Here is a 21,020-nt window from a genome sequence, read left to right on the forward strand (position 1 = left end):
AAGCATATTTTGTTTTTCTTGAGTTAATAATGCAAACGTATTAGCCTGATTCAAGCATTAGTCCCGGGGCCGTCCACATTCTCTGATAAGGTCCAACAGCTTTCAAATGTTTTTTAGACCCCCTGTACACATTCACAAACCATTACTGTAATCATACTGGAGATAAAGTTGTTGTCATATGACTTTCATTTATGAAGAGCCCATGAAARTGCCTTGTAGCTTGTCATCGTTGTACCCTCTACATTGCAAATAGTAACTATTTTGTGCATGTCCAGTAATCTGCAGATAACAGGCTTAGTACCACTTAATCTTCTTTATGGGATCATTTGAAGAGCTGTGTTCTTGTAAATGTTATACTCTTCAGTCAGTAATGCATTTTAATTTAGATAAACAGTGCATCATGGAGTTCTCTGTAATGCTAATTGAAGCCGTGCTTATTAAAGATATTGTGAGCCTTTGATTTGTAAATACTTAAGAGTCTCTAAAAGACTGAAATCACTTAGCAATTACGTTAATTTCTGAGTATGTAGCTTATATTAATTTCTGAGTATACAGCAGGCTCAAAAATGTCATGATGCTACGATTCTTTTAAGAAATAATTTAGCTGTATAATATACTTTTTATAAGGAGGTTTGCAAGATGACAAATCAGGGTAGATGGTTTCAGCCATGCCTCAACCTTTGCTGCAGTTTGGGATTCCCATTTGAAATGTAACTTTTATGGTACAGAGCTAAGACATATACTCACTTACTTGGACTCGCAAATAAATGATTTTGCAGGGAGTACAGTAAACAGTGTAAGTACAGTGGGGCACCACCATTTTACTCAGCTTTGGTAGATACAAAAGTCTTTGGTATGATAGCAAATCTTTGCTATCTAGCTTAACAAAATAATATTGATTTGAAGTAAGATATATCTTGTTGTCTCTTGAGAAAATACTTATTTTTAGGTTCTAGTTAATGTGATGCAGTATGAAAATTCATTTTTTTTCTCATTTTGATTAATATTTTCTGGTAACTTGATTCTTATAGGTGAAACTGTGGTATGACAAAGTGGGACATCAGTTAATAGTAAATGTTCTGCAAGCAACAGATTTGCCACCAAGAGTAGATGGACGACCTAGGAATCCCTATGTAAAAATGTATTTTCTTCCAGATAGAAGGTAGTTTTTCAGTTTAGAAATCTATTTTATATTTGACCATTGTAAATTATTGAATCAAGTGTAAAATTAATGCTTACAAATTAAAGAATTCCTTTATATAATTTGTTAAAGTTAGATTAAATGCAGGAAAAACTGCATGCAAGGTCTACAATCCATTATCAGATTAACTCTGTGGATATTTGGATGGACATGAGCTACTGTAGAAAAAATACTTTTCTCTTTTAGGCACTATCAGATCAGAAAGAATGAAAACAGTAAGTGATAGTAAGTAGATGGCATTTTGTGATTTATTTCTACATGTATTTTACAAGAAATATTTATGTTTCAGCGATAAAAGTAAAAGGAGGACCAAAACAGTAAAGAAAAGTCTAGAACCAAAATGGAACCAAACTTTTCTCTACTCACACGTGCATCGTAGAGATTTTAGAGAACGAATGCTTGAAATAACTGTATGGGATCAGCCAAGAGTACAAGAAGAAGAAAGTGAATTTCTTGGAGAGGTGACATATAGAATTGCATTTCTCATTAGTTCATAATTTATTTATATGTATGTATGTATTTTATATGTGTTTGTTATGTGGGCATGCTACTTAATTTTATCGTTCCTTAAAAGTAAAATTAAACCTTACAATTTTTCTGCTAGATTCTTATAGAGCTGGAGACAGCACTTTTAGATGATGAACCACATTGGTATAAACTACAGACACATGATGAATCTTCACTACCTCTGCCTCAACCATCACCCTTCATGCCAAGAAGACATGTCCATGGCGGAGAAAGTTCTAGCAAAAAATTACAAAGTATGTCCAAATTCCATTCATCTTTTAAAATTTTAAATTAGAATTTTCATATACAAGGTAAAAATATTATTTCAAAGTCTTTTGACATGACAATAATGTCACAATGGCACAAAAGAGATGTGAAATTATGACATTAGGACATGTCAATGTAGAGCTTCTACGTATGTGAAACCTGTTGAAATTGTTTTGGTTTTCACTAGCAAAAGAGAATTGTTAGAACATTTATTTGCATAACTCACCTTTTAAATACAAGATGAGGTTCATCATTACCAGATTCTTTGGTAGTAATTAAAAGTTTYTGTTTTAAAAGAGAAAAGTGTGAAGGACTTGTGAGATCTAAAACCAGTTTGCAGTATGTAGTAGTTCCACCTCCAATATACTTATGGATGAGAAGCATGCTTTTGCAGTAAAGAGAAGTTCTGTATGTGTTTTGGCAGGTATGGTTGTTTTTGAAAAGAGCTATTTTTCAGGAATCTGATAGCATGTTTGTATAATGCTTATTAAAGTAATGAATGTTTTGAAATATTTGAATATTTTAGCTTCTCTATTCATTTAACTTAAAGTAATTTAGAAATAAATAGGTCATAGAGGATTGTTTTTAAGTATGATCCAGAGCTATTTTTCTGATTTTTCTTCAATATAAGTGTCATTAATTCCAGCCAATGCATAGCAAATAGAGGCACATTCAAGAATAGATTTTAGAAATGTGATATGGTTATAATGACCGCATAAGAATACATAGAGATAGCAAATGAGAGCTTAGTTTTTGTGAGATTTCTGAACTTTCCTAAAAGCTCTGTCCTCTTCCMCTTTCTCACTATATTGCACCACATCTCCTTTCCAGTTCAGCAGGCTGGTTCAGCTTACTCAGCTCACTGAAAAAGCRTTCATTTTTCTGTATATTGAGTTAGCATTYTGCTGGTTTAGTGAGCTGAGCTGACCTAGTAGAAGATTAGTGAGGAAGGAGGGGAAGGAGAAGGGRAGAAGAGGCTGCAGCAGCAGTATTAAGCTGTTGAGTTGGCTCAGCTGTCTCCTGAAACATCACTGCAAATCAAGRCAGTTTAGTTCTCCTCCTGTATTGTTTACAGTTTAGATTATCTTTTGAATTTTAGCAATACTTTAAAAGAACATATTTTTACATTTTACAATATGCCCAGATGTTCAGGTATTTGTTTACCTTACTGTTGTGCAGGATCTCGGCCAATCAGTGATAGTGACATCTCAGATTATGATGTTGATGATGGTATTGGAGTTGTTCCTCCAGGTGCGTGGGTGAACAGCATGGTCCTGCTTTCTTCTTCTTTTTTGCTTGTTTGTTTTTTCATTATGACATTTCAAATTGTTGAGGATACTAATTTTGGAAAGTGCCTTGTGGAGAAAGTAGCTTTACTGTTTATTCCATGGTACTTGTCCTTTTAAATTATAGAGAATTAAAAGGTTCTAGTATTCTTTCATTGATATTTCTTTTACATACCATTCTTCATATGTGAATCATTAGATGGTTCAAAATTGTTTAAGTTGCTCCATAACGTTCTAAGCATTATTAAAATTTAGATATTTAACTCCAACTTTAAAATAAGAATAAAGATTTCARTGTTTGTTGCAAGCATTTTTTTATTTTGCTTTTTGCTTGAAACTTAGATATAATGCAGTCTTCCATGGACTATATTGAAAATGCATGGCTGTAGAGTAAGATGCATGTAGCATGGCTATATCTTTTAGAGTTTTCATGAACTTCATGAACTGTCATTACCMTAAATGTTCATAAGTGCATATTTGTGGAGACTATTATGATTTTAACTTTTAGTATGGCGCYCTTTACAGACACTAAATTTTGAGGATCATTTTTGATACCGGATATTTCTATTTCGTTAGACTGTTGCCACAGATCAGATTAATATGTCTCCCAATTGTCCCAAACTCACTGGAAATTCATTATTCCATTACTAAATCCATTATTAAATTACATTATTCCATATACTAAATCAGTTTTTCTGTGAATTTTCCTGATGAGAATTATTCAGTTAAATTTTGGTGGCATTTAGAAAGTTCTCGGTTTTATTGATCAGTGTTTAAAATAACCTGATGACTTTTTATTCATTATATATTGATTTAAAAAAATAGTTATTTTATTATGGCAGTATTATTTTGATATTTAGTGAGCCAAATTCTCCTTCCTTTTATGTGATTTCATTCTTACCTTGCTTTAATACATTTGCACCTGAGTAACTAAGAGGGGAATTAATTCCATTCTCTCCAGTAACAATAGCTGGCTTAATGGGTAGTTAATCCTGAAAATTTTCCATCAGCTGAGAGGGAACATTTCAAATGAAAACAAATCGTATATTTCCATTTACTTTTTCCCGTTTATTATTTTGCTTTTCTAGTTGGTAATATAGATATTGGTATATCCGTGTAGGCTTACTTATCTGGAAGATTTCAGTATGCCATATTAAGAACAGAGGCGTTTCTCAGCTGCCAGTTCCTCAAGGCATCCATTTCCCATTTGAAATAAACCATTTTCCATCTGACAAAGGAAATATTCAAAATTAAAATGACTACTGAATACATTCGATTATATTCATTATTATACATATCAAGTAACTATGATTATTATGGAAATTTCTTAGGATYGTGCATGCTCAAGTATGTCTTTGATTTCATCTGTCACAAAAGAATTTATAATGTAAGAGTCTCTAAACAGAAATAAGAAGTTTCCTCAGCAGGCCCCCCTTTTTTTTTCCTAAAGTCACCTTAGTCAGAGGCATTCTGGCAGCTGATCTGACAAAATACAAATTTGTATTTTTGGAGCTTAATGGGTACACTTTTTGTCAGATGTGGGTGGAGTCCATCTGTTTGTGATTCCTATGAGATAAGTGGATACACTTACAAATACGTGCCTTCTTTATCTGCGCAGCCTGAATCCCTATAATGAGGTGGACTTTAGACACTGTGGGCAAAGAAAATTTCAGTCATAAATCACTGATGTGTGACAAACTAGAAAGCATAGGAAAAAGTATTTTGCAGCTAGAGCTGGAAAACATTGCTGGTCCCATTGTCTGCTGCATTGCTCGAGACTCTTAGGCACAGATTCACAAACGTGCATGGGCACCAAGATCAGATTTGTGTTTCTGCCTTTCTATCCAACATCTTTCCTTAGTTACCACATTGCTAAATCTTTTAAGACTGTGACCTGCTAGCTTTATTTGCACAAAGTGGTACTCTTAGTATTTTCTCCACCAAACAGTCTTTTTTGTTACAACTAAGTTGTATGGAGGTTCCTTGTGCTGCAGGATCTAAACTTCTCCTCCTCCCCATCCCTCTGAAAGTCACGGACGTCACCAGAGCGCACTGCTGCTCTCAGGTCCAGATTTCCCACGCGTCATCAGGGAGCGGTGCACAGCCACGTCCCTCCGTAACGTCGGATCTCAGCGCAGCCCGCATGCACACTTGGACCATTTTGGCGGAGTCTCTGTTGACTTCAACTAGATTAGGTCTAGGATTAAGATATTCCTTCTCATCAGAAATAAGAATATCAAAATTCAGTTCCCAGTATGTAATCAAAAATACAAAGTTTTTTTTTAAAAAGCCCCCCTCCTTTCTTTACTGTTTACTTGCTTACATTACCAATCTTGCTGCTTGTATACGATAAGAAGCTCTACCTTTATCAAAGGTATGTTCTTACAGTTAGACTATTTTAAGAGAAGAATAGATTTTCAGAACAGACAGTTTTTTGCCTTCTTAATATCTCAAAATTTTCACAGAGATTATTTTCTAAAGAAACAAATGTATAACTGCAAAATGTACAAATGCAAAAGCTGAGCTTCATCATCACTGTAAGTGCACAAGTAATGATGAAAATTTTGTGGTTAATTTCACATATTTATTGGAAATTCTTAACTATAATTTCAAATTTTATACCAATCACTAAAGCAAATGCAGCATTAGCATTTAGTARTATTAGGGAGGACTGTTTTCATGGAGCTTTCAGCAGCTGCAAAGAATCGCTGTTTGTAGACAGAAGCAAAGACAGCTGCATAAAAAATAATGGCAGTTTTACAGAATATTTTAAGAAAAATATTTTTCTTCTGTCCTATCACACATACATTCTTTATATTTATATAATTCTACTGCCCACATTTATCATCTTGTATATTGCAATAATATATAAAATATATAATTGTATAAATGATTGTATTGTACTTACCTTCCTCCTGTAGCAGCAGGGTGACAGTAATGCCTTGTCATTTTCTGTRTTGTCCATTTTTGAGAAATAACAGAGACTTTATCAGAGCATTTGCTAGAACTATTTTCATCCTCCATGCAGCTTCCATTCCATATCACACCTGAGAGTTTCCCATGAGCAACTGAGAAACTTCTGCATAAACTGCCATAAGCTTTATTGCTGCTATCACGCTGGCCATGCAAAAAATTCTCTGCTCACTCTGGAGAGCCTTTTTATTTGAGTATATTAGGAAATGTTACTGTTCTGTCACTGTGGGTCACTGTAGAAGTATGGATACAATTTGACCAAATGACAATACTTCAACTAATATTTGAACTGAAAGATGTTTGCTATTGCTCTCTCTGTTCTGTAAGTCTTGTGTACACAGGATGCACAGATGTCCGATATTGTCTCCCAGACAGCTTAACTATGAAAAATACATAGCAAAAAATTATCTTTGGATACCAGATGTATGGGTGTATAGGTTTACTCTCAGTATAGTTCTTTAGATGGATTAGAGATATTCTATAATTATACTTTAAAATGAAATTTATATTCAAAAAACCTAAAATGTATTTTGTTGCTTAAATCTTGGAAAGATGTTTTAGATTGTTTTGATTTTGGTTTTCAAATAAGTGTAAACTAGTGTTCTTTTTGATCAAAGAGATGGGATTTTCTCTCAAGCAAGCTTGTTCAGAAAATGAAGTATCTTTTAGCAGATATAGCTCAGATTTAGTCATCCTGGAAGAGAGAACACTTCCAGTTCCTGTCTGCTGTAGTCTTTTGTCTTCCTTTAACAAAAAAACAGGTCCATCTTCAGCAGCAACCTTAGTGTTCAAGATGAGAGAATATCCATTGCAATCTTTCTGAGGGAAACCCAATTTTCCCTCAAAATTTGTAYCCAGTCCTTGTCCTGATGTCAGCAAGAACTTCCTATTTTTTTCTAGTTTTACTCTTTTTCAGGAGAGAAGAACATTTCAGCATCACAGTACGTCAAAACCTGTGAAACATTGGTGTCCTTTATTTTGCTGGTCCCCTGTGTAGATACTTCAATGCATGCCATCAACTTTCACAGGCCTGTCTTGCACTCAGCACTCACTAGCCTTTGCTACTAAAAACACCCATGTGGCAAGCATTTGCTGAGTATATAGCTATGGGTGAGCTCTCTGAGAAGGGCATTTTTGTCCATCCCTCTTCTGTTTTTCAGATAACACCAGCCCCCCCCAAGCTTGGGTAGTGTCACTTATTTAAATATGAAAGCACATTCATTATTTCTGATGTCAAAAGCAGTGTAGTCTGAGAACAGTATACATGTGCACACAGCATAACGGTAACTGATGTTGTTTGTTTCTGAGCTATGTGATATGTTTTTTTTATTAAGAGCAGTTTTCTCTGGGCCCGATTCAACCCTCAATGTTCCATCAAAAGTCATAATGCTTCCTGGTTCCCTGATTTTTTGACCTCCCCCTCCCCCTGATTCAACAAATGGAAGAAAAAAGGTATGTCCCATGCTCTCACACCAACCCTGGCTAGTACCAAGTATAAGAAGCAAGAATTAGACAAAATGATAGCTGCGTTTGCAAAGGCCTGTCTGCACATGCTTTCTAGTTCTGATGGTTACCAAAAAGTCCATAGTAAAACTGTCTAGTCATCCTTTTCGTCAGCACTGTCTACATCCCACCTGTCTTTTTTATCTCATACTTGTAACGATAAATGCTAGGAAGAAATTATTGAAGCCGATCTATTTTTTAGAGACTAAAGTTGCTGGAAAATTGGCATAAGACTGGAGGCTGGTGTAGGACACTGCAACACCTAGATGCTTTTCAGTTATATTTGGATAATTTTCACCTTTGCTCAGTACTGGAAAAGATAACCATAGTTCTTCAGCCTGTGATTTTGTAAGTTATATAATCAGAGAAAACAGTCTTAGAGTTCCTAGCATTATGAAATGCATAATTTAATACGTCTCCTTTCTCATTTATATATTATTTAGATGAGTCTGTTCTGTGGTGGAATATGTTCTGATCCTAGGATTACTTACCACTTTTTAAAAATATCTTCCTTCAGGTTTAGTGTTAAGATAATGCGTTCAGATAGGTTAGATGTTTATTAGAATAGATCAGTAAACTGATGCCTAGTTTGGGGAAAAAAAAGCCTGGATGCCTCTGATGTTTATGATCAGGCTTCAGACTTGCGGTGAAATGGGTTATTGAGTTTCACTGTAAACATGACCGAGCCCAATACTGATTCTKTCCAGTCTATACTTTTAAGATGGCTGTAACAAATTTCTTAAAAGGTCAGAAAAGAACTACAAGAATTATGCAAATCGTACAAAATACAGACCAAAAAAAAGCTTGGCTCATCATAGCAAGAGGCTTAAAAAGAGCAACTTACTTAATTTATCTGATTGAAGATAAAGAAATGACTCCATCATGGTCCTTTCCTGCATAGAGAGAAGATTTCTGATACAGGCTGTTTTTTTAGCTGAATAGAATAAATGTTACAGGGACAGATATAGGAAACTGAAGTTAGACAAATTCAGAGAAGTAGCAAAATGCTTATTTTGGAACCTAAACAATAATTTGGGAAGTGACAAATTTTCTGCCAGTGAGGRTAGGATTCTTGTCAGATGTCAGGAAGTTAGCAATTGAAGTCTGAAAGATGATGGGCACCTGTTGAAAGCAGTTCATCTTTTGTATGTTCATTATCTAGTTTAGGATGCGATTCAAAATGTGTATCAAGGCAAACAATATGCTAAATGGAAAAGGCACAGGAATATCAACACTGGGTACTATTCCCCAAGCCAGAAAACTAGTTCAGTCTTCTCCCCCACTCTTCTAGTACCTACTGAAAGTCATCTCAGTTTCTTTGCTTCTGTACAGGTAGACATTTAAAGGTAGTGCTAGTAATTTGTCCTCCATGCATGATATGTCAGGATGTTCGACGGCTGAATGACCATTGGAAAGTTATGTGAACATTTAGATTCACAGAACATTCCTGGAAGAACTAACCATTTGAATTTGCAAACCCAGACTTTTATTCTCTAATTTCCTCTTGTTGCCCTCTTATCAGTAGGTTATAGATCTAGTTCTAGAGAAACTAAATCTACAACGCTAACTGTGCCAGAACAGCAAAGAACAACACATCATCGTTCACGATCTGTATCTCCTCACCGTGGCGACGATCAGGGCAGGACCCGTTCACGTTTACCAAATGTGCCATTACAGAGGTAAGCATCATGAAACATTGAATGTTGATGTTTGAAGTTTGTATAATATGTCACTGGTTCCTGTTGATTTTTCTTATGTTCAACAATTATCTGTTTTTTTTCATGATGCTTTCTTTTTTTTTTTTTTTTGTATATTAATTTAAGAATGTAGTATATGAACCTGAAGCATGCTCTCATTAATCACTCAAGAGCACCCGTGAAACAAAATCTTCATCATAACCTTATAAAAAACTCCTTACTGGTATTTGCCTTGTAATTCATCATTCTTTGTTGCACCATGACAAAAATGTAAGTTCAGAAATGTTTTCAGTCAGTGGCTTAATCTTCTATGAAGGCACTTGAGCATTTTTGTWTATCACTAGCAGTTGCACTTTTCAGTTATGCATCCTCAATAGATAGAGGRTTGTGGCTGTACATAAAACAGGCTATGGCACTTACTCCTCTTCCTATAGTCAAAAGAATGAGGCAATTTCTCTTCTTTTGCRAACAGATGTATGTGCTCTTGTTGGAAAAAGTCTGTATCTTTCTCTCTGTAAGTGCAATACACGAAATATTTGATAATCAGCTCCACCATCCCTTAGTCTGACACTTTGTAAAACTAATGCATCTTCGTGCAATGCCAGCTATTACACTGAAGGCAGAATCTACCTGTCAGAAATGAGTRGTTTCTTCTCTTGTTTTGTTCCTTATGGAGAGAGCTTTAAATTCCTGTCAAGGAGCTCAGAGGCTGCCTAAGGTTGTACAGAATTCTTCCTCTTCTCTATGACACTTAGCTTGGGATTAATAAAGTTTTAATTTGATTTTGTGTGAAGTATTATCAATTCTTATGTTTTCTCAGTTATTCTTTAAGTATAAGCATTAAAAATACTTCTGCCGAGTCCCTCAGTGCATTGGAATACACACATACTTCTGATAAAGGCAGAAGCGACTGCTCCCTATACTTTAAGCAGGAAATTTTTGTCAGGAACCAGATTTGTTTTAAAAAAGTTTTATATTAACAATTTACTGATTAAAGATTTCCTCCAACTGACTTGTGCTGTAATCCATTAGGGTGTATTTTTTTACAGGACAAATGAAATTTTTGTATGTATGTGTGCCTTTCAGGAGTTTAGATGAAATTCATCAGATGAGACGATCACGCTCTCCAACTAGACACCATGATGCCTCCAGAAGTCCAGTTGATTACAGATCCAGAGACATGGATAGTCAGTATTTGTCAGATCAAGAAAGGTACATTGTCAGCCTGAATCTGGGAACAAGTTTAGAAGTGTCTGTGTCGCTTTGCCTAATTTTCAAATGTTCAGTAGAAAACTACAGTCTGATAATAATGGGAAAGGAGAGAGAAATCATCCTAATGGTCAAAACTGATCATGATTAAATTATCTATGGCTCCTTCATGGTAAAAATTTGCACTAGGCTGGCGGTAATGGCACGTGTCTAGAGTAATGGTTCTTGAGTGTTTGTCCTTGGGTATATTCTGTTGTTTGTTTCATGAATGTAAGCCCAGAGGTTTTTGCTAGAAATCCATTAATCTACATACATGCCATAGCTATCCTGGTAGTGACGAAAACACAGRCACATGCTTGTCTGTTTTGGTGGTCAACAAAATACCAGGCATGCCTTCCTACTGCTTGGGAGTTGCATGTGCCATAGTTTGTATTCTTATACTAATATGTTTTGGACATCTACATATGCAGTCTTAYGACATCTTATATAACATTTTGCTGAATTTGGTACAGTACCCAAGGAGAGTTACAGTGCTCATAATTAGCAAAAATCTGTAGTCTTCGATGCTTGGCATACATGCATTTCTCCCAGGAATAYATGCAGTGACTACACTCCTCAAAGAACATTGGTTCTCTAGCAGCAGACATGTTTTCAGTTATATAGAAATATCTTTTAWTAAAATGGAAGAACAAAAGAAAATTTCTTTTGAATTTATACCTAGAAAATGTTAAAAAGGTATTTCAGTTCAATACGTGGGAAACATAATGGTGACAGTCATATAGATTATCAATGTATGTGGGGCATTTGTTTACTTACAAAAATATCAAATAGCTATGCTGTAATGGCAGTTTTACCATTCATAAACTATCARTTGTCCTAGTGAAARCTTTGGATTTTTATACAGTAAGTTAACATTTGTTGTGAGTAAGAATGAAAAATAATTGAGTAAACTGAATACAGAAAATGCTTTCTGTAGTAATRTGAAGACACGTTGAAGAAATAAATCTCTGGAACTCTTTGACCAGTTTTGAAGCAACATAGAAAATGAATRGCAGATGGCTTTTACAGTTAAACTAGTTCAGTTTTGTATATGATCTTGCCTACTTTGTTTTTTAATATGATAACACACATATGGAGATGAATGAGTTATTCAGATCTATTTAAAATTTCTGTGTCATATTTTATAGGCAAGAAGTATGTACAGAATTGTCTGAGTTGGATTGTAGTACTGAATTTACTTTTAGAGGTGAATTGAAATGCTTTTTACCTGTAGTAAAATCAGATTTATAGTTAAGCTAATTCAAGTAATTTCCACTTGTTGCGAATGTTTCATGTTATCATCTGTAAGTAGTAATATATTCAAAGTATTCCTGAAAATATTTGTCGAAGAGTTTGTTTATTGAGCAGACTTGAAGAGGAGGAGACATTAAAAAGCAACTTTTCTCACCAGGAATAAATATAGAGAGCTGTATGTAAAATTATCTTACAGTAATGTCTCAGAATGTATAARTGATATGTGCATGAATTATGCATGGAGAACAGGGCTTGCATTGAGGCTGTCATGGAGATAAGTCATCWGAACAGAGCTCAGCAGCAATGAACTTTGAATGTAAGAGTGGAGTAAGAAATGATCTTCATTTCTTTTCATTGCTCAGAAAACACTTTTCGGAAGTTAAAGCTCAGATATGAAGAATATACATGGCTTATCTGCAGGATCTAAATCCAGCTCCAGTTACTCTCCTTTGCAGTGGTCTCATTTTTCCCACTTTGCTTTTTCTCTTTCTCCCAGATTTCTTTGGTTGTGGAAGCTGTTTAGCTCTTACAGCTTCCACTGCCTGTCTATCAATAAATAAACCCAGCATCATCGGAAAGGCCTCGTAGGGATGGCCAAAGCAGTTCTCGTTGAGAAAGATTGTCTTTCACATCCAAGGATTTTTTAAAATTTTTATTCAGTATTACCATCAGTATCATGTATTATTCATTTACTGAATCTCTCATATAAACAAGTGCCTTCTTGAACATACTTAACATATACTTAGTTAAAAAATGAGAATAGGCCCATAGGATTTTTATGATAGTTCCAGAATAGAAATTGCGGTTGCTGGTTACTTCTGGTCATTTTCTCAGTGATCTGCTATTGGTCCCAAATTAATATTGAATATTCTGAATAATTTGTCATAAAAGTAATTATTATAGCCTCTTACTAAAGCATCTGGTATAATACATTTCCAGGGGGAACTGATTTGTCCACTTCGCCTTTTTTATATATGCTTAAATTATATATGTAAAATAWAGTATGTATATTTATAGAAAATAATATATATATCTGCTAGAAAAGCTTTTTACTAGGAAATCTAGCTAAAGCAGTATATCTTTGCTCTGAATTTAGTATCATTATCTTATTCTCAMAGAGATAGCTCTTTCAAGCTTTTCTGTTCTTTTTATTCCTAAATAAAATCTGTTAATCTGAGTACTTAAACATTCCCATTACAAAACACTTTTTTTTTTAGAAGAATAATCTTTAATGCAAAATAGTCTTAGTTTATTATGGATACTGTCAGTGCCCTACAGTTGTCAGTTCTTTTGCTTTATTTTTTAACTAGGTGCTTTCATGCTGGATTTCCTATTTTATATCCCTTTCATGGATGTATTTTACATCACCGCTTACCATGGGCCAGTTATAGTAGATACTTTTTGGCTTAGCAAAGATAGAGTGAMTATTAACAAAGTATCCTGAGATTTAACTTGGACTTTGCATCCAYCATCTTTTAGACTGTTGGGATTTTTATCTTCCTTCTCCCATAGCAGTTAATGTCTCTAATAAGGAAGTAGTCCATGAAACTGCGTGTTTGTAGTGCTGATGCTAATTTCCTCAGCCCTTGCAAGAAAATTCTGGGTACCTACAGAAAATGGTAACTTTGTCTTAAAATGAATTATATTTATTTGTAATTTGGAAACTTGAAGATAAATTCTGTTAGTCCTCTGAGAGCTTGAATGGATTTATTATTTTTCACTTTAAGAAAAACAATTCAGTTCACCTTTAATATATTTTGTTGCATCAAAATAAGGCTAGTGGTTCCAGATGCAAACTTAAATCTCACGTGTGACTTACAAGTGATTATTTCAATGTTCCAAGTTTAGAACTTTACATAAATTTTACCTATGCTGCATCAGTTAAGTTGGTCATTTTATAATGTTCTGAAGTCTAAAACACATAGAACAACTGCTCCTTTATATATTTGTATTTTTTCTCTCTGTCGCCATAGTACTTCATATGATTCCCAGCTTTTAAAATAACATGTTTCCATGAAGTTTAGCTTTACTTTCTTGTTTATGATAATTAGGAATTTTAGGATTTTGTCTTTGCGGTTGTGCTAAAGTGCATAAAACTATAAGATAAATTCAAATGATATGTCATATCATAGTCATATTTACCATAGACATAAATTATATATTAATTTTACCCATCTTGCTGGCTGTAGCRTGTGTTTGGGTCACAGTAAAGTAATACTATAATAGATGGCTGATCCGTGAAACGGAAATAATTAGAAAAAAAAAATCTGATAACCGATTAGCAAATTTTCTGTTTCCTTAGGTATTGCATTGCATAATACTGTGAAGAGATTTGAGTCAGAAGTTACGTTTGTCTAAACGTAATATTTTCAGTGAACATGTATTTTCCTTTTTCCCCAAAGCGTAACTGCTTACTCTTCGCATTGCAGTTGCTACAACATAAACAAGCTTGCAGTAAATCAGTAACTAGCCCTCTCTGCATTTTCATGTAAGCTTTTATGACTTAAAAAAAATCCAGAAGACACTGGCTTTCCTTTTTCTAAAATATTTCTCCATTTCTCCAATAAGCGATTACTCCTTGAAAAAGGAGATTACTAGTGAAATGTGACTGGTTTGTGGATTTCTGTGAGCTTTTATCGTGAAGAACTTTGAAACAGTACTTCTGAATTTTGAAAGGAGAAAACTCACAAAATTAGGTGCCAAAGCAAAAGGAATTTGCTGCAAATGCAGTTGTCACAGGCTTTTTTTAGTTAACATTCTTTGAGAAGTGGTGCCTGGGTTTGAACATTATCTGGCTATCTATCTGGGTGCAAGCTTCTTGCTTCTTTTTATGTTTTCATTTGCATATCATTGGCATAACTCATGTCATCTAATGCTTCATAATTATATCTGTTTCACTCACACCCATCCTGTCTGTGCAGTGAGCTTCTTATGCTGCCCAGAGCAAAACGAGGAAGAAGTGCAGAGTGCCTACATACCATCAGGTAAATACAGGAATTTGGTAATCATGAACACATCTGGTTAGTTTTGTATACTTTGCGTGCCCAGCTGTTTTTCATGGCTGTATTTATGTCCTAGTAAGTAAAGAATTTTCTAATGTGTTGTAATTTGAGTGTCAATTATTCTTTTCCATTTTTTTCTCTTTTTTAAGTTTTTATTCAGATTGAAATAAATATATGTTTTTGTTAACTTCCATAGTAAGAATAAAATAGTTGAACTGCTGATYTTGCAGCTACGTTTTGTGGTAGATTGTCTATCTAGTCACAGAAGTCCTGCTCTCCCAGTGCATGCCCGTTATATTATAGTTTTATACATTCCTATTTTGTTGTTTTTTTGTTTGTTTCCATTTTTATTTATTGCACAGTGCTGAGAGCATATGTACAAAGACCCCTTTTCTTAGAGCTTTGACAGCAAGTTGTTGAAGATACAGTTTCAGAAGAACGATGAGCTGGTTGCAGGTTCTGTACGTTAACCTGCCAAATCCCAGTCTGCAGRGCTGATGTGCAAAACATCTCAGACTCCTCCAAGCACCTAAAATTCAGAGACAGAGCATAGTTCAACTAGGCTATTACTCTGAGGAAAAAGATTAAGTGGAAATTATGCTTTTCGTTTAGCCTTGATGTCTGAAATTAAGCTTGTGCGTAGGTTTACAATGAGAGTCTAAAATGTTTGGACGCATTTGTAGGTGTTGTACAACGTGAGCAATTTACTACCTTGTAGTAGTACAACCTAATTTTGGTCTCTCTCCTTGCATTATTTTGCAGATTTTTAAAAAGATTTTTTTTTTAATTGTAGTCAGATAATTAAACTTTTAAGACCAAAATAAACTGTGCTGATCTAAGCAGAGAACAAGTTAGAATTAGAACTTCCTGAAACTTCATAATTTAAATGGAAAGTAATTTATTCTGAATCAGAATTATCAAGCTGATAGGCCTGACCTCATGAAGTCATTCATTTCTACTTAGTAAACAAATAAGCTTTTGAAAGAGCTGCTTACAATTGCTGCTGACACTCATATTTTATCTCTTCCTAACTTGAAAAGCATTACATAACTATTTGTGGATTGATTCTTCAATAGAGTATACTCATCCCATTTCATGTGTCTGATATTAGGGAATTATATCAGCATAAAATCATAGTMATTATTAATAAATAAAGTGTTTGCCTGCTCATCTTTATAGATTGAGGGCTTCTTTATTGCCATAATAAAAAACTTGACCTTTCCAAATATTTAACTTAAATCCTATAAAGTGTAGTATAGCCATGGAGGAAGTCTACACTAGCTCAAAATGTCYGTAGGACAGCTGAGAACAGGCCAAAGATCTTTACTGTTTGTCACACGTAATAATATGCTAGCTTTTGTCATTTGTAGAGGAAAGTACAGTGATTTATGAGGGCTTTATAAAGGCTGCTTTCATTTTGGAATTCTGCTAAAAATGAGATCCAAGCAAAAAAAAATTTTGCAGTTTTGGCTTATCTTTAATCTTTTACATTATCTTCCCCAATGCTTGAAGCTCCCTGTTACCAGTTTTGTAAAAGTAAATGGAACTGAAATATCCTTGTCTAATAAATCTAATCTGTCCTCCCTCTCCTGCCTTTTTTTTTTTAACACATCTGGTAACTTTACTAGGAAGATGTATCAGCTTGTAGAAAAGATCTTTCGGTTAGAATCAGTAGATTTTGTAGGTTATGTCATCTGCAAGTGGTATAAATGAAGTAGCTAACCATTTTTCTGGTTCAGGAACTGTGTGCTATTAAGGGTATTTAGGTCACTGTTATATATTTAAAGCCACAGAACTTTTAAAACCATGTTATATAATGCACTTTTTTTCAGTTCCCTCTGGTAGGATTTTCTCCTACATAATAGTTTCTATTGATTTGYCCTGTGTTATTTTAATTCTCTTAACTGAATTAGAACTGAAGATGTTATGGTTGAATTCTGTTATACTGTATAATAGTAAAATTGCAAATACAAATACTTCCAAAAGAAGCTGAGTACCAGTGCAGTTGTTGCATTAAAATTTACATTTTAAATTTCAATAGAGTTTCACTCCCATATTGCAGCTAAAAAAAAAGCTTTTGCCTCAACATTTTTATTAATGATTAATCATTTATTTCACTCCCTGTTGTTTTCAGTCAGTTTACTGTCATATAATGGCAATTTTTCCAGCCTCCTTTCTACAGYCTTTTTCTCCCAGATGCATTTTCTACAGTTTCCTCGCCTCCCAGCTATGGGCTCGGTCCTTTTCCTCTTCTTCAGTGACAGTGTTTAAACTGTCACTTAATCTGTGAGTTAAACATTGTATGATGAACTTTTGGTGAACTTTGCTCACCCACTGTAGATTTCCAATTGCATTACAAATCTCCTACCCTGTCTGTTCTGCTAACCAATTTCTACTAAAAATTTGCCATAGGCAGCCATAGGTAAGAGGAACATAGGCAGATTAGGTAAGAGGAACAAGAGAAACACTAAATTCAGACAATGCAGCCCTTGCTTACCTTTCTAGTTTGCCATTTGAATTATTACTGTTATTTTCTTATATTCAAATAAGTACCAGATCCACTCCCTTAAAAGTAACAACTATGGGATWCTATAAAATAGAATAATACTTTCAATACTATATTGAATGTGAGTATTCAGAAAACACTAGGTAAATTTCTAAACTTGTCTGTGAAGCTTACACAGCCTAATCCAAGTTTGAGAACAAAATTACCAATATCCATCCTTTACTATACAGTTTCATGAACCCTTTCACAAAAAAATTGGGTCTGCATACTGGTTTTGCATCTCTCTTCTGCTTTCTCATTTATAATGGCCTGACAAACATTTATTCATGTTAGAAATAGCGTTATATGGCATTATTCTTGTTTTCTAGACAACTTCCTGGATAATCTTTTTATGGATAGTTGACAACTTCAGCTTAAAACGGGAAAGAGAAGTTGAGGTTCTGTCACATTAACCTGAGATGCTGCAAGTCAAGTCATGTGGTTAATTTGCTTCACCAGTTTTAAATAACTGTTCCGAGTTGTCTATCGTGTCCATCTGCTGGCGGGTATTGCCTTGTAGCAGAGACGGTGGAAAGGAATGCATACTTGTGCTGCAGACGTGCAGCTTGCAGTCCCCCTCTTAGCTCACACCCGAGCTTGATGTTGGTAATATCTGCAGTAAGCCAGGATGAACTCAATCSTCTCACGAACATTCAGTCCTTTTTTCCCCAACTTCAATGACTTTAGCAGTAATGACCGTACTACAAGTGGTCAAAGCTCCTCAGTTAAATCCCTTAAGGTTTTTCAAATATTAGGGTTTCTAGAAAGGGGATTGTTTCATCTCTGGATGACATGGCCAGGTTTAAAGTGTTGGTCTGCTCTACCTAGGTCTAAGTGTCAGTAGGAATCAATCCTATTGAGAAGGCCTGTTTTTGAAGCTGGCAAAACCCTCAAAACTGCTAGTCCTTTTTCTAAGACCACCACAGTTCTGTCTAGGTAGGGTATGTGGAAAATTGCTGGAACTTGGTTATTAACCCTTAAATGATGAAATGCTCCTGGTTATAATATAAAGGCAGATGGTGGCAGTCTACCTTTCTCCTTTATTCACTTGGGCAGAACTGGATAAAGCAATCTATATCCCCTGTTCTAAAATAATACGTACTCTAAGTAATCATATAATGTTAGAGAGTTGTCATATAACACCCTTGAGCTCTGCTGTGATGGCTGACATAAGAGTTGTTTTAAATTAGTTTATGATTACTAATAGCATTTAATTACTGTGAGGTTTTTGAAGCTGATATATCACTTCCAAATGATTTTAGCATTCTAAAGTGCCAGCTGCTAATGCATCTATAATTGACTTTGGGACACTATATATATACATATAGATGTTTTAACAAGCTTTTCATGCTTAGCTACTGGAGAAGTTAATGTGTCAGTAAGTCTAAATAAAGCATTACTGACAGAAATATCAGTAAGTTTAATATCAACCTAATATTTTACAACAACTTGTATATTGTAATTAAAAATCTCTGTTAAAGGAATTTAATTACTTTTATTACAAGGAAAAAACCTGATCTGTGCTAGTAATATCATTAATTTTCTGTACTAAAAAAAAGCGTAAATACATAAATATGTCCCCCAAATTGCTGTCACCATAGCTGAACTGAGAAAATCATATATTGAGAAATCTGCTCATCAAGCTCTTCAGCTTGGTAGAATATCATGCATTTATTTTAAGTTCTGATCAGTCTTGCCTTACCTTTATCTGTATTTTTATTTTTGGTATGTTTTTGTTCTGTTCTGTTCTGTTTTGTTTTCTATTCTGCCACATTCAAGAAATTCTGTTAGGCACTATAAAACACTACCACCCAAGATGCCTTTACTAGAAAATGGTATTCATTGGAACATATACAGGTAAGAAGTACTTAGAGTCCCCTTTAAGTAGTTAGTTGCCTTTTAAAAAAAGTAAATAGCATTGCCTTATAAAAAATTCATGTTTCTTATAGTTTTGATAATGGAGAGATAAGGATATAATTCTAAAATAACTTGCTGTAAATGTCTAAATTAACCTTTACATATAAAAGACAAACACTTTATATTAGGTAGAATTTTCTTCATCATTAAGTATACTAAAATATCACTATTAACATTATAGGTTAGACTTTTCTTTGTTACATTCTTTTCTTTATGTGTATGATTTTGGTTATATGTCAGATTTATTTTCATTTTGTTTAAATGGTTTTAATTTACAAAGCTCAACTCTGCCTGCATGTGCTAAGACCAAGTCAGTGATTAGACAGGATATCTCACTTCTTCGTGATTGCCTTAATTCACGAATACTGAAATTTGGAGATGACCTACTGGTTAGGTAAGAAACTGAGGGTTAATTCCCCCTCCTGTTTAGTATCTAATATGACTTTGCAGAATAAAATAGTTTCACTGTAAACTGCTCTTACGTAATATATAGTGTTTCACATCCTTTTATGTTGGCTTAAAGTTTGCTACTGTTTTAAGGGTTTAGAGTTATTGTTTGGTATTTCTCATTCCGCTTTCTTACTAGTGGGTATTGTTTCGATTCTTTTAGTTTTAAACATTTCAAGAATTTTTAACAAATAGTTTCTAGCAGTCTTTTGTTTGGCTTTACTTTCTAAGCAAATCTTTGCACTGTCATCCAGTCAGCTCTTTTTATGTTTTTCTTAATTAAATCATTGTGATTCTACATTTTCTGTAAAGAGAGCATTATTTTATGAGTTAATATCTAACATTGTATTCCCTTCTTTGTTTTCTTTTTCTTTCTCTTCTACCATTGGATGCAATGCACTGGCACTAGTGAACTGCAGCCCTCCCTTGACAGGGCTAGGAGTGCTAGTACCAACTGCTTGAGACCAGATACTAGTTTGCATTCACCAGAACGAGAAAGGTATAAAATAAAGACTTATGAATTTCTTGTCATCTGTGCTGGTGATCTCTATCAGTTTTGTTTTTCTTCACATGAGTACTCTACATATCTGTACGTTCATGTCTGCTTTGGTATTTGTAGATGTTTTTTCTCCTATATTCATGTATGTCATGTAAGTTGTGTGTTGGAGTTTATAACTGCTTCTGGCTTCTTTCCTTGTTTTAGTTCAAGCTGGTGTCATTGCTTACAAAAGTCCTCAGTATGCTGATAATAGCATTGCAGTGTTAAGTGCAGTATTCTGAAGAAGCACCACTTGATTGTTAATCTTCTTCATCATTGCTAAGAAGTATAACATTTATTTCTTGCCTGTTTTGTGGACTGCTCATAAGGCAGTGACATAATCTACAAATTATACGACAAGATTCTCGTATTTCAAAACAGAACTGTAGATGTATAGCGATGTATTTTCTACAAATCAGCCAACCAAACTTCATTGCCTTCTTAATCTAATCTGCAGCAYCTGCTTTTACATCTATTTAAATAACAAGGTTATCAGTGTGTTAAATTTTTCACTCTGTGACATGATATTGAGGTTCACCTAAGTCTTAGGAAGACATGTTCTATAATTTAAATTAAATAATGATTAATTCCTTAAGTTCTGCAGGTGTATTGTGGATACTTTATTAATTTTTCAT

General features: G+C 34.4%; 1 protein-coding gene across 1 annotated transcript in view; it reads left to right on the top strand.

Annotated features, from left to right (window-relative positions):
• Positions 1-21,020, top strand: part of RIMS1 (regulating synaptic membrane exocytosis 1) — a 347,536-nt gene that overhangs the window by 206,180 nt on the left and 120,336 nt on the right. Inside the window, exons 11-19 of the mRNA XM_085316042.1 lie at positions 1,032-1,162; positions 1,491-1,662; positions 1,806-1,962; positions 9,260-9,416; positions 10,521-10,646; positions 14,858-14,920; positions 19,263-19,340; positions 19,681-19,794; positions 20,257-20,346. Of these exons, the coding sequence (XP_085172168.1) occupies positions 1,032-1,162; positions 1,491-1,662; positions 1,806-1,962; positions 9,260-9,416; positions 10,521-10,646; positions 14,858-14,920; positions 19,263-19,340; positions 19,681-19,794; positions 20,257-20,346 (1,088 nt within the window). The remainder of the gene's footprint in view (positions 1-1,031; positions 1,163-1,490; positions 1,663-1,805; positions 1,963-9,259; positions 9,417-10,520; positions 10,647-14,857; positions 14,921-19,262; positions 19,341-19,680; positions 19,795-20,256; positions 20,347-21,020) is intronic.

This window comes from Rhea americana, unplaced genomic scaffold (assembly GCF_003343005.1).
Source record: "Rhea americana isolate MKP2758 unplaced genomic scaffold, rheAme1 scaffold_45, whole genome shotgun sequence".
Taxonomy (NCBI): Eukaryota; Metazoa; Chordata; class Aves; order Rheiformes; family Rheidae; genus Rhea; species Rhea americana.